Raw genomic sequence first — 13,432 nt, forward strand, 5'->3', positions numbered from 1 at the left:
AGAAACCGAGGTGAACCTCACTGACTTGGGGCAAACTGAAAGCAGCCAAAGCAAAGAGCACGAGGAGGTGGGCCCCAAGTGAAGTTCTTGTCAGCAGAGCACATCTCAGGAAGCAGACAGCAAAATGCCTGCTCACAGAGACAGTCAGCATTTGCTTATCAGCTGCTTCGTGCTTTATCTGGGTGGCAGAAAGTCTCCACCTGATGGGTTTAATGTGATCTCCTGCAAAGGCCCGTGACAAAGTCTCCACTTTGAGGACAGAACACAGCAGCCTTGACCAGAAGTCCTGCAAGGTCTCCAGGCACCGGGAAGTCTCCCTCAAACACAGGAATGCTCCTGGAGACCCGAGTGACACCTTGGGAGCACCGCCCTGAGAGCAGAGCACAGGATGGAGATGGAGCTGCCGAACTGCAGCTGATAAAAGACTCAAACACATGCATGTTTGCCAGGCGGACCAACCCAGGCCCTGGTACACAAAGCAGGGGAGATAACAAGCAGCTGATGAATGGGCAAAACCCAAAGTATCTTCACAGCTATTCACAGGTACCTTTGTCTGGACTTTGTTTCTCCACACCTCGGTTTTCCCCACAATTCTCAGCCATTATTCACTGAAGGTCCAAGCACTGATTGCCAACTCTTTTCACAAACTGCTTTCCCCCTCAGCCCCAAATGGGCTGATCCACTCTCAGTCTCCATCACACATCTCTGGACAGAGCCCAAACTGCCTCTCTTCACTCTGCCCTTCTCTGAGCACATGCAAACCCTCAGTCACCACAGCAGCTCTCCAAATCCACGCCACACCTTCACCCTGGGGCTCCTTTTAACCCCACTGACCACCCAAGCACACTGTGGGATGCACAGATCTCTCCATGCCCAGGCTGGGGATAGATGTCCACCATCAGGCAGTTTTCCCAGGATTACCATTCCCACACCACGAAATTACATCTCCTCTTTCAGGCTGTGCCTGCAAGAGGGACATTCACTTTTGGCTGGGGCAGAAGGTAAATCTCAAGCCCTCACAGAAACACAGCCTGGTTTGAGCACATCTGGGTCCTTGAAGAAGAAGGACGATCAGTATTATTTAATTCTGCAAGTTCTCAGCAGCACTGGACTGCCCTGATATTATTGCCACCCATGCCCCTTGTTTTCTCACCACTAAGGACAAAGCTCCTCTTATAAACTCAGGACAGCCTCCCCACAAATCATCATCCTCCAGAACCCATCCAGCCTTCCCTTGCAGAGGAAGAACTCGTGGCCAAGTAGAAAAGGCCATCCAGAAAAGCTCTACCCCATCATTAAAGCCACTTTTCCCAAACACCCTACGAAGCAACAGCACCTACAGGCACACTGTACCATCACAAGGATGCCACTGGCTTTAGGAAGGAGCACAAATCCCTTCCTTCTCTCCTGGGATTGACTCAGCTCAGCCCTCCCTCCAACCAGCTCCACACCCCCCCTAGAACAGAGACCCACACCAGCAAACCTCAGCAGCGACTCCTCCACTTACCCAACCCGTAGCACAGGTAGGAATAAAACCCTTCTGCCTTCAGCATGATGAGCAGGGACCCCCAGCCCAGCAGGACGGCGGAGAAGAGCAGGTTCTCGACGATGGCCGTCATCGCCATCCACCAGCGCCGCCGGTGCGCCGTGGCCAGCGTGGGGGCCATGGCTGCCTGGGGGGTGGCCTCCTCCTCCTCCTTCACAGCCTCAACCTGCGGGGAGCAACCCACTGAGTCCACACAGGCAGCACACGCCGCTCAGAGAGCACGGAATGAACCCCCCGCGGTTTAAGGGATCTCCTCGCTAGCAGCCGGGCAGAGCCGCCTTGCTGGATGGCAGGCGCTCGGGTGCAGAACTGGTTCTTGCAGGTGCCAGCTTGCCAGGTCACCTGGAGGGATGGGGGAGGCACAGGTGCCCTTGGAAGAGCCCCTGGGGTGCTCACTCCGAGTGACACAGGGCTCTGCTCAAGGATTCTGTTCCACTTCCCGAGCAACTGGTATGAAAATGCAGGGGGCAGGCAGCTCACTGGTGAGGCACTGGGGCAATAAATGCTGCAGCCAGCACCCTGATGTCCCCACTGCCATCAGCCAGCGGGGGACACAGCCCCACACCCCCAGAGGTGGCTTCAGAGACCCACCAGCTCTGCTCTGCCCCATGCAAAAGCACAGACCTGCTCTGGAAGGTGTGTGAGGGTTCTATAAATACAGTTTATACCTCCAATGGCTCACCAAGGAGCTGTTTTTGCTGCCTGCCAGACCAGCCAGCTGGGAGACACTGCAGCTCAGTGACATCTCCAGGCTGCCCCAGATGCTGGAGCTGCATTAACTGTGTCCAGCTCCACTTGTCCCCGTCCCTGGGGCCCACGGGAGCGAGCAAATTTGGGAACACACCTGTCTAAGGGGCAACCCTGGGGAGCACAAGGCACAAAGGCGGCCCTTTGAGAGAAGCTGAGGCTTGTCCCAGCCCAGGCAGTGGGGAAAGCAGCTGGCCACACACCCAGCCAGGACAGCTTCCCTTATTGGAGAGACCCCAGCACCGGGCGCTTTGGGGGGACGGGGGTCTGACCCAGCTCCCTGCAGTGATGCCCGGAGATCAAGGCCCCCTTCCACCCACAGAAGCCGGTTCAGAGCCCCCAGCCCCGCAAGCCAGACTACAGCCCCCCCAACCCCCCCACCCACAGCGCAGGCCCGCTGCCCCAGCACAGCCCACAACGCATTTCCTCCATCACCTCCTCCTCCTCTTCCTCATCGCTGCACCCGCAGCCCCCTTATCCTTGCCCAGCCCAGCCATCCCCTCTGCGACAAGAGGCGCAGCCCGCTGTCCCCGCTGCCAGCCGCCCCCCAGGGTCCCCCGGCAGAGCCCACTCCCCGCATCACCCCCCGCTGCATCCCGCAGCACCCCCCTCCCTCCTCGCCATCCAGCCCCTCACCCTCGCTCCCCCTCTCCATCCCCTCTCCCTCCGCCGCCTGCCACTCCCACGCGTGAACCCCCCACGCACCCCCTCCTTCCCCAGCGCCCCTGTGCCGTGCGAGCCCCACGCCGCTCCGGCAGCCCCCGCAGCCCCGGTGCGGCCCCCCGCCTCGGCCGGCGCCGTGCCCCGCTCACCGCCGGTGCCGCGCCCGCTCCGCTCCGCGCCGCTCCCACCCGGGCTTTTTATCCGCCCTCCGAGGCAAAACAGGCGCGCCCGCTGATTGGCCGCCGCCCCGGCCAATGGCCGCGCGCGCCGCTGCCGCTGGGGCACGTGCCGGTTCGCGCGCCCCCTCACCCCCCCGCCCCTCGCGGGACCCCCCCCCCCCCGTATCCCCACGGGATCCCCCCGGGATCTTCCCCCGGTAATCCCTGACATCTCTTCCCGAGACCCCCAGGGATACTCCCGATATCTCCCCCCGGGATCCCTGAGATCTCCTCACGGGACCCTCGGTATCTTCCCCTGGGATCCCACGGTACCCCCCGCTCTCTCCCACCGGTGCCCCCCGCTATCTTCTCCCGGTAGCCCCCGATATCCACTCCCCGGTACCTCCCCCAAGTACCTCCCACCCCCAGGTATCCCCTGATGTGTTTCTCCTCCGGTACTCGCCGGGATTCCGCCGGTACTCCTGTGGTGCGCTTCGATATCCCCCGGGACCCCTCCCGGTATCCCGGTACTCCCAGTCCCCTCCTGGATCCCCCTCTCCTCCCGTGTCCCCCGGTACCCCCGCCCCGGGCTGCACCTGGGCTCTCCCGGCACAGCCGCATGCACCGGGCGCGCCAACCGAGGCTGGGCACGGGGCCGAGCGGGACACACACACACACACACGGACCGTCCGAGGGGACAGCGGCACCTTTCCACCTTTCCTTCCAGGGAAAAGCGACAAAAACGGGATCGGCGGCGGGAGGTGATGCGGCCCCCCCGCCCGGCACGGCGCGGGGAACGCCCCGCGGGGCTCGCTGCCGCTCTCCGCCGCTCTCCGCCGGCCCCGGGCGGCAGCCGGGGGAGCCGCACCGCGCTCGCCGCGGACCGGCTGCTCTGAGCCAGGACAGCTCCGCCGAGCATAGGGAGCCGTGTGGGGAACAGCGCCCGCGGCACGGCTCATCTGCTGTGCCTGCGGGCACCGGATCCGTCCTGTGAAGTCTGCCTGTCCTGCTCAAGGAGATAGACCAGAGAAGCTGCTCCACCGCATTAAAAGGGCATTTTGGGAGCAGGCGTCCAGCACAGCCAGGGGCTGACCACCCTCGCGGCACAATGAGCCCCCGAGACACCCCAGCCCATGACACAGTTCATTCAAAGAGTCACAGAAAGGTTTGGGTTGGAAGGAACCTAAATGATCACCTCGTTCCACCCCCTGGCATGGGCAGGGACACCTTCCATAGACCAGGCTGCTCTAAGCCCATCCAACCTGCCCTTGGACACTTCCAGGGGTGGGGCAGCCACTACTTTTCTGGGCAACCTGTGCCAGGGCCTCGCCACAAAGAATTTTTTCCCAATATCCCATCTAACCCTGCCTTCTGTCAGCCATTCCTCCTTGTCCTGTCCCTCCATCTCTTGTCCAAAGTCCCTCTCCAGCTCTCTTGGATCCCCCTTTAGGCACTGGAAGTGCTATAAAGTTTCCCCGCACCCTTCTCTTCTCCAAGCTGAACACCCCCAGCTCTCTCAGCCTGTCCATAGCAGAGCTGCTCCAGCCTCTCATCATCATTGTGGCTTCCTCTGGACTCACTCCAACACATCCCTGTCCTTTCTATGTTGGATAAAGGGGGGAAATCCCCTCACTAAACCTGTTGATCACACTGCTGGGGATACAGCCCAGTTTCATGAAATAAAAGTAATATCATTACAAGCCAGCTTCACATCTGACTTCAGCACAACTCTGCCTTCTTTTTTTCTATTAAATTACTTTTCAGGGCATTCCTCTGAGATATTTCTAGACCTGCCATAAATCCATCCCTCATTACGGAGGTCCTGGCTCAGAGGACGTGGCCATAAATCCCTAGAATCCTTACAGGGGATATTTTCTCAACCAGAGGAGATGGAAACAGCGTTTGTGGCAGGTAAACACCCCAGAGGAAGCAGAGGGCCCCAGACAGACGGACGTGTCCCCACCACTCCATCCCTGGGACGGGCGGGAAGAGGAAACTCCTTGGCCTTGGCTGTGGGAGACCGGTCAAGTGTTTCAACAGCTGGAAAGTGGATTTAAGCCAATGCAAACAAACAAACAAAAAAGCTCAAAGAAAACAAGGCAGCCTGGATCAGTGCCAGGTGTTTAGCAGAGGTAGAAGAAGGCTGAGACAGCACAAGACCCAGGAGACCTCAGCACCCAGACCTGGCTGCTGTGTCCAAGAAACACAAACTGTGACAGGGAGGAGCATGAGGAGGGTTCGCGGGCTGTTTGGGGTCAGAGGAGCTCTTTGCCACAGCAAGAGCGGGGGGGCTCAGTTTTCCTATCCTAGAAGGAGAAAAGAAGCTATCAGGTGATCCATGGCCAGCTATAAATACCCCAGGGATTGAGTAAACAGCATGGGGAGAAAAAAAATAAAGTGAAGCCGAAGAACAGCACTGACACAGCCATGTTTTTAGAAACTGGCCAGGAATGAGTTTAGGCTGGGAGGTGACAGCTCCTGCTCTGGCACAGCCACTGGGGTAAATGATGTGGTGCTTTCCAAAGGCTTGAGCAGTTTGGGAAAGGAGATGACAGGGCTGACAGGATGACCGGAACAGACCACCATGGATGGGACTGACCCCAGAAACAGCTCCAGCCTCTGTTCCTGCCCCAGCAGAGCACACAGACACCTCTCTGCTTACACACAGCACCTGCACATGGATCCCTTCCCACTGCCTGCCTTTCAAACACTGCAGCAGCTTTGCAAAGTCAGAGATCTAGCACGGGAAGAGATTTCCCCTCCCTCACTCTCCAGCTCTGCCTCGCAGACCTCCCACATCCAGAACTAAACCCCCGGCACAGGCAAGGGAAGCATCCCCAGCAAGCAGACACCAGCGCAGCCACGCTGTAGGAGTGTGCATGGGCAGCCACACGCTGGAAATCTGCAGCTCCTTTCCTTTTCACTGCCCAGACACGGCCAAGATGCTTCATCTTCAAGCAGGGAAAACATCCTGATTCCATGGACACAGGAGGTTCTTCCAGCAGCAGCGTTTTCTCAAGCCAGGCGCTGGTTTGAGCGGCGTGAAGGCTGTCAGGTTGCTGTCAGCTATTTACATGCTGCACCCAGAGTGAACTGGCTCACGTGATATTCACTTCTGGCACAGCACTGCTCAGCTCACAGGCTCAAAATATCCACCCCATTAGGAAAAAAAAAATGGCTGCTTATAAATCAAATGTGGGACTGTCCCTGCCGCTGTCATAAAATGGTGTCAAAACAAAAGCAAGCCTGTGCAGAACAGGCTGCTGCTCCAGTCCTGCCAGGATGAGCAGTTTTATTTGGATGCCAGAATATTTGGTGTTATAATCACAGCAGCAGATGATTCCACTGCAGGAAAGGGTGCTTCGTGCTGGCTGCAAAACTGGAAGCTTCAGCCACATCGGACCGTGGGGATTTGATGCCTCGTGCTGTGGAGAAGCACCCATGGAAAGCAAAAGGGAAAAAGCAAAACCCACTGTGTTTTCTGAAACACCCCAAACCCTGAAGCCCGGCTGAGCAGTGCCAGACCAGAAGGATTCATGCGGAGCTCTGCACATGATGTGTGAGGTGTAGGCTGCAGCAGAGGGGTTCTGGACACTCACAGCCCACGCACATTCCTCCTGCACTCCAGTCTTGGGCTCTGCACAGGGCTCAGCTCAGTGAGTGAGAATTCAGAATTCATCAGAGACAGAAAGTTTAAAAAAACCAACCCCAAATGGAAAGCCTAAGACTGCTGACAGTTTCCACACTCTAGAGAATATTTCTGGTTGTATCTTTGACTCAAAGGGTGGCTGGGAAACCCATCTGCTGAAGGGCATTTAATTTTCATTCCAAGGCTTTCACACCACAAAAAATAACAGAAAAAATACACAAAAACATTCTACTACTTAGATACATCTAAAACCAGATCACTCTACAAATCCTCTTTGGCATCTCAACCGCCTTTACAGCAGGAATGAGGCGTGGGAGGTGGCAGGAGCTTAGGGCACCCGTGGAAATCCCATTTTCCAGGCAACTTCCACCCTTATCAGCACGGCGCCAGGTGCACAGGTTGATGGTCACTGCCCAGCTGCCACGCCTGCACAACTGCAGCTTGGAACTGTGTGGAGTTTTAAAAGCTGTCACTATACCCTGTGTCCTGCCACGAACTTTTTCACATGGAAGCAAAGGCAGCCAGGGCCTGCCACAGAAGCCAGAGCCACACAGATAAACCCCAGCAGACCCAGATACCCTTTGAGATAAGCAGCTAAAATTAATTTTCTCTGAAGCTGCTTGTGACAGCCCATCATCTCTCCTCAGCCCAGCTCCACAAAATAATCCCCTTCAGCGAGAAGGACCTTTACAGCAAGAGGCTCCAAACCGCATCGCTGGAATTGGGACAGGGAGAGGTGAAAACCGATGGGGTGAGAAGGGATTTTGTGCACGCGTTTCCCAGCTGAGCACTCAGCAGCCCTGCATTGGGCATGTCCCTAGCGGTGACAGGGACCTGAGGCTGCCACCACAGCATCCAGAGCATCGCTGTCCCTCGGGGCTGCGCAGACACAAATGGGGCTGGTAGGGCAGGGAGGAGCAGAAAACAACCCCCAAGCACCACAACCGCACAGGCTGTCCCCGCTGTGGCCCCAGCGAGGCTCCACGGCACGGAGGAAAGGGTGGGGGGCACCAGGGAGGCTCGATGGCTCTCCAGTTCACAGCTCGGAGCGGGCCCCGGCTCCCCCGGGCTGGGGTTGAAGGAGCCCCGCGGCCCCAGCCCGGGCGGGGCCGGCTCAGGTGGCCGGAGCGGTGGCCGGCAGCTCTTTGCCGGGGCCGCAGGGCGAATCAGCACCGCTGCTGGCCACGTTCTCGTATTTCGGCTCTTCCTCCGCGGCAGCCTGTCCCTTCCTTTCGAGGCTGCCAACTAACTCCGGGCTTTTGCCCTGCTCTGTGGCACCTGCGGTTTCGCTGGCCCCGTCCTGGGCACCGGTGTTTTTTGACGAGAGAGATGCAAGGAGGAGGGACAGTCTTTTAGCAGCGGTATGCTGGGGCTTGCCAGGGGCTGACTCGGCAGGAGCCCCCGGCACACTCTCCCTCTGCTGGCAGCTGTTCTCCGAGTCCCTGCGCTGCGCCAGGGCCCGGCGAGGAGGTTTCTGGATGGCCTCCATGCTCCTCCTCACCTTGGGCTCCTCCTTGGCAGCCCACTTGCCCTTCTGCAAGCTGCCCAGACGCTTCAGCACAGCCTGGACGGGTCCCTCGCCAGTCCCCTCCGCCTTGGGGTCCTGCCCGGCCGTTCCCACCATCATGTAGATGGTGGTGACATTGGGCTCCTTCCCCTTCGCCTCCCAGCTGCCGGATTTCGCAGCTGCTTCCAGCGCCTCCACTCTCTGGGCCACATGCCGGGTGCTGGACACCACCCTGCGGCGTCCCCCCGGCGTGGCCCGAGGCGATGGCCGGTGGCTTTCGTCCCCCTTGCTGAGGGGCTCGGGGTTCTCGTAGCAATCGCTGGCCGGGCGCTCGCCGAGGGGCTCGGTCCCCGCATCCCCCGGCGGTGGGGTCAGCCTGGATGGGCCCCACGGCGCCTTGGGCTTCCGGCTGGGGCTGGGGGTCTCGGCCGCCCCGAATTTTGTCCCCTCGGCGAAGGACACAGAGGGTCGCTTGGCCTTGGCGATGCTGGAGGTGCGGGGGATGGCGAAGGGCTGCGAGACATCCTCGGAGTCGAAGGCGGACGGGTCCGGGAGCGCTTCGCCAGCGCCGGCGGGGGATGCTCCATCCTGCAGCTCAGCCCCGCCCAGCAGCGGGATGCCTGTGGGACAAGGTGACACGTGTTACGGCTGTCACAGCTGCCACCCTGCCCGGGGACATAACTGGGGACACTGGGACAGGAGCTGATGCAACAGGATTGTCCCTGGGATCGTTTCCCAGGTTGTGAAATGGGGTTGCCCCACTGGGCACGTCCCATCGCACACGGCCAAACACAGCCCTGCAGACAGGAAAACAAGGACAAGGAAATAAACACTGTCTGTGCCAAGCACACGATCCTGGCACGGCCAGGATTGACCCCGGCAGCCCAGAGGTGATCAGAGAGGAGGAGGAGGAGCACCCATGGGCGTCACCTTCTCTGGGAGGGACAGAGTACTCGGGTCCCTCGTTGTCGGTGTCGAAGGAGGAGAAGGAGCTGTCTGAAACCCACGCAGAAGATGGTGGCTCGATGAAACTGGGGTTGAAGGGGATTTCTGTGTCGTGATGGGAAACTGGGGAGGAGAAGACACCCAGCTGAACCTGAGCACCCCAGGGTGCTCGGGGGAGAGGAGTTTCAGGCTCCCCACCAGACAGAGAGTGCAGCACTTGTGGAAGTGCTGTCGGCAGCTCTGCTTTGCTCACCTGTGACTTTGGGAAGTTTCGAGCCCCCCAGGTTAAAGCAGGGCATGAGAGCACTGAGGTTGGCCAGCACCCCCTGCACGTGGTGCTTCATCCTGGCCACCACATCATCATCCGGCACAGCCGCCCTGCGGAGCAGAGGTGGACATCAAGGGACAAGGGAGATGGGGGTTTGTGTCAAAGGTTGAAAAATATGAGAAAATACCTGTCTCTGGCGTCTGCTGAGCCAGCACCACAGCAGCAGCAGGCGACACAGAGCAGCAGCAGCAGGAGAGGGACAAGGATGGCGGCTGCAAGGGCTCCATGGTCCTTCAAACCTGTGTGAGGAGATGGGTTGAGTCTGGCATGTCCTGTGGCTGTGACGTCAACAGAACAGCCCTGCATGGAGAGAGCAGGAGCTGACAACTCCTGGTGGGGCCAGGAGGCAGCAGGATGCACCCCAGCCCCTCCCCCAGTGAGGATGTGACTGTCCCTTGCCCAGTGCCAAGGAGTAAATGTGAGGTTAATCTTACTCAGCACACAGTCACCCTGCACAGGGTCGCAGGTCCCACGGGAGCAGTGGCAGGGTGAGGAACAATTCACTCCAAAATACCCCTCGGGACAGGTGTCATTGCAGCTGGAAGAGAGAGGAAAGGAGGGAAATGCCCCCGGAGAGAGCAAGACTCCAGCCCTGCCCCACTCCCAGCGTTATCCCAGCATTTTCCTGGCGTTACCTGTCTCCCCAGTAGCCTGCCTGGCAGATGCAAACTCCTGTCACGGGGTCACAGCTCCCCGAAACACACTCGGGACAGAGGAACTGGCAGCCATCACCAAAGGTGCCCACGGGGCAGGAGCTGTTGCAGCTGCCAAAACAGAGCAAAGCATCAGCTGCTGCACCCCAGAGCAGGGACACCCCCAGTGGCCTCACCCTGGGCGTACCTGGGGCCTGTCCAGCCGGGATCACAGCGCAGGCAGGACCCGGTCTGGGGGTCACAGGGCTCCCCGTGCTGGCAGCGGGGACACAGCTGGAGACAGCCCTCCCCATGGAATCCGGGAGCACAGGGATCCTTGCAGAGGGTCCCGTTCCAGCCGGGCTGGCAGGCCAGGCAGAAGCCATCCACGGGCGAGCAGGGCTGGCTGCGCTTGCAGCTCCCACAGCTGTGTGGGCAGAGAGGCACTGAGGTCACAACATCCACCCTTGTACCCCTAAAAAGCAGGTTTCACCCCACAAAAAGCAGGTTTCACCCCACAAAATCATTAAGCATCATTTTGGACCGAGGGGAAATACACAGTGGTGCCTAATACTCTGTGGTAGCAAGAGGGCGGGGGGGAAGCAGAATCACAGAATATTCTGAGTTGGGACGTGTTGCTTTGTCACCGTGGGGAGTGGGACAAAGGACAATCAGTTCTTAGGATGACACTGTCTGCTGGCATTACTGAGGTGTTTCTTTTGGGGCAACGCTGATGCTTCATCCAACCTGTGATGCTCAGACCCAGGTCGGGTCTCCCTGCCCAGCCAAAGGCACAGACACAAGCGCAGTGACTTCCCCCCAGATCTAACTGCAGCCCTGCTCTATCCCCCGTGCTCCTCCATCTCACCTGTGCACGCACTGCGATCCGTATTTCCCTGCCGGACAGGGCTCCCGGCAGCTCCTGCCGTGGTAGCCGGGCTGGCAGCTGCAGTGGCCGGTGGCGGGGCTGCAGGAGCCGTGCCCGCAGTCGCAGCGCCGCTGGCACGCCGGTCCCCAGAAGCCAGCCAGGCACTCGCACTTGCCCGTCTCCTGCGCGCAGGGCGACACGTTGCAGGAGCACTTAAAGCTGCACCTCCTGCCCCACCAGCCCGGCAGGCAGCGGCACAGCCCGCTCAGGGGGTCGCAGTGGGACGTGGAGGGGTTGCACTGGCATTGCTTCCTGCAGCTGGGCGCCCACCAGCCCGGCTCGCAGTGGCAGGCGCCGGTCAGGGGGTCGCAGCGGCCGTGGGGGCCGCACTGGCAGGGGAACTGGCACAGCCCTCCCCAGTGGTTGGGGTCGCAGGTGCAGTGGCCGCTCACGGGGTCGCAGCGCCCGTTGGGGTGGCACGGGCAGCTCCGCTTGCAGTCGTGGCCCCAGTACTGCTCGGGGCAGCCTGCGAGGGGAAAGGACACAGCCGGGATGGGGAGAAGCCCGGGCAGCCCCCCGAGCACGCAGCTGGCTTTAAAGGGGGATGGCAGGGGCTGAGCGCGGGGGAGGCACTCACGGGAGCTGCAGTCTGCTCCGAAGAAGCCGGGTTTGCAGCGGCACAGCCCGGGTTTCACGCACACCTCGCCCTCCCTGCAGGCGTCCTCCCCGTCGCACACGGCTGTCGTGGCAGGAAAGGCACTCAGCCCTCTCCGGTCCCCCCCAGCCTGGGCTAACACCCCACCTGCCACCCACCCACCTCCCGCAGGGACAGCATTCCCAGGGAAACGCCCATCCCACTTCCCTCCGGCTCAGCTGCAGCACCAGCAGCAGCCGGGGGGTCCCCACGGGGCGGGACCCCACTGGCAGCGCTGGAACAGAGCTGCAGGGCTTCCCCAACACCCAGAGGATCCGCCTGGATAAACGCGGGGACCAGGCTTTGAGATTCATCCCCATCCATCACTCACCGACCGTGCACGCCCTCCCGTCCTGCTTCCAGCCGGGACAGCACGCCGGGCCGGCCGGGAACCTGCGGGAGAGACCGGGGGGTGTCAGCCAGGGCCGGGGGGCCAGGGCGGCTTCGCGGCCTCGGCCGAGGCGAGGCGATCCTTGCCCCAGTGCTGAGAAGGCGGCGCGGCCCCCAGGGCAACGCTCCGGAAGGAAACCAGGAAAATAGAAGGAAATTTAGGAGGCTGCAAGCCCGAGTGGGCGGCGGGGCTGGTCTGCCCCAAGTGCTGGGAATGTCCCCATGGAGCCGTGCCGGGTGTCCCATGCTCCCGGAGAGGCTCAAGCTTCAGCAGCAGTGCAGAAATGAGGCAGCAAAGTGAAGGCCATGAAAGGCATCACCGTTGATGGGAGACAATGGGAGAGGCAACGCGGCAACAAATTCAGGGGACATTCAGCTCCCAAAGCCCTTTGGGGTTTGCTACACCAATATTTCCCCACCATGAGTTTTGCTAAGGGTCCCATATTGCCCCGTTGCCCTGCACTCAGAGGGTGAATGAGAAATAAACCCTGGAGAAGGGATCTGATGTCCCAAACGCCCACACAGACCCTAACCATGCTCCCCAGCATCACCCCAGCCTCTGCACCCACCCCGTGCCAGGCTGCACATCCCTGTCCATGGAAGGAGGGATGGACAACAACCCTCTGGGGCTGCTGAGAGGCCCCAGGAGATGGAGTGGCACGAGTGGGGACCCCCGTGGCACCTACCTGCAGACATTCCTGCCCTCAGGGTCGAGCTCCTGGGCAGAGCTCTGCACCCACAGCCACAGCTGGAGGCAGAGGATGGGCCGGGCGCTCTCCATTCCAGCTGGGCACCAGGGCCCCAGTCCTGGTGGCTCTCCAGCCCCACGCTGGTGTCCCTCTGTCCGTCTGTCCCGTCCCACCCGTGGTGCGGCCTCTTCCTCCCTCCAGCCTTGGGTTTCTTCCTGAGGAAACGTGGGAGGAGGCGCCCCGATCCAGGCGTCAGGGGTGCGGCGGGGAGGGGGAGCAGGGAATGCTGCTGCCCGGGCTATTTTTGGCCCTTGGCTGCCACCCTGGCACAGAAAGGGGCATCCAGGGGCTCAACACAGCCACACAGGGGCTGGTACCTGCCTGAACATCTCAGCTGCGTCACCCCACTCCCCCTGTGCTATCCTCCACTGCCCCCCAAACTGCTTTGGCCAAAGTCCCCACAACCCAAACAAGGCGTCCAGTGCCACCCCCTGCCTCAAGCCCCATGAGCCACCCCCTGGCAGGGGCTCAGAGGAGGGGTCCCCATGTCCCCCACGGCAACACAGCCTGACCTATGCTGGCCTTTGAAGGGCTGCTGGCCACGGTCCCACCTCGC

The 13,432-nt window shown here is 60.5% G+C and overlaps 2 protein-coding genes across 2 annotated transcripts in view; both read right to left on the minus strand.

The window, feature by feature from the left end:
• SLC43A2 (solute carrier family 43 member 2) overlaps positions 1 to 3,137 on the minus strand; it is a 31,487-nt gene extending 28,350 nt beyond the window's left edge. Inside the window, exons 1-2 of the mRNA XM_066201708.1 lie at positions 3,106 to 3,137; positions 1,508 to 1,712 (exon numbers count right to left, since the gene is read on the minus strand). Of these exons, the coding sequence (XP_066057805.1) occupies positions 1,508 to 1,667 (160 nt within the window). The 5' untranslated portion in view covers positions 1,668 to 1,712; positions 3,106 to 3,137. The remainder of the gene's footprint in view (positions 1 to 1,507; positions 1,713 to 3,105) is intronic.
• Positions 3,138 to 6,914: 3,777 nt separating this feature from the next.
• On the minus strand, positions 6,915 to 13,161 carry SCARF1 (scavenger receptor class F member 1). Its single transcript, XM_066202140.1, has 11 exons — positions 12,814 to 13,161; positions 12,069 to 12,130; positions 11,681 to 11,782; positions 11,044 to 11,569; positions 10,384 to 10,602; positions 10,179 to 10,307; positions 9,978 to 10,081; positions 9,671 to 9,782; positions 9,469 to 9,593; positions 9,201 to 9,338; positions 6,915 to 8,890 (listed from the first exon to the last, which is right to left on the minus strand). The coding sequence occupies exons 1-11, from the start codon at positions 12,906 to 12,908 to the stop codon at positions 7,878 to 7,880; spliced, it is 2,625 nt and encodes an 874-aa protein (XP_066058237.1). The 5' UTR covers positions 12,909 to 13,161; the 3' UTR covers positions 6,915 to 7,877.
• Positions 13,162 to 13,432: the final 271 nt, after the last annotated feature.

Source organism: Chamaea fasciata, unplaced genomic scaffold (genome assembly GCF_029207755.1).
Source record: "Chamaea fasciata isolate MVZ Bird 193981 ecotype frontalis unplaced genomic scaffold, bChaFas1.0.hap1 SCAF_21, whole genome shotgun sequence".
Lineage (NCBI taxonomy): Eukaryota > Metazoa > Chordata > Aves > Passeriformes > Sylviidae > Chamaea > Chamaea fasciata.

Bases quoted from the DNA above. Each gene is read 5' to 3' on its own strand.
- SCARF1 (XM_066202140.1), bottom strand. From the start codon at position 12,908: ATGGAGAGCGCCCGGCCCATCCTCTGCCTCCAGCTGTGGCTGTGGGTG. The intron at 11,783-12,068 runs GTGAGTGATGGA...CTGCCACGACAG, and splicing joins CGGGAGGGCGTGCACGGTCG to CCGTGTGCGACGGGGAGGAC. The intron at 9,339-9,468 runs GTGAGCAAAGCA...TCTCCTCCCCAG, and splicing joins GAAACTTCCCAAAGTCACAG to TTTCCCATCACGACACAGAA.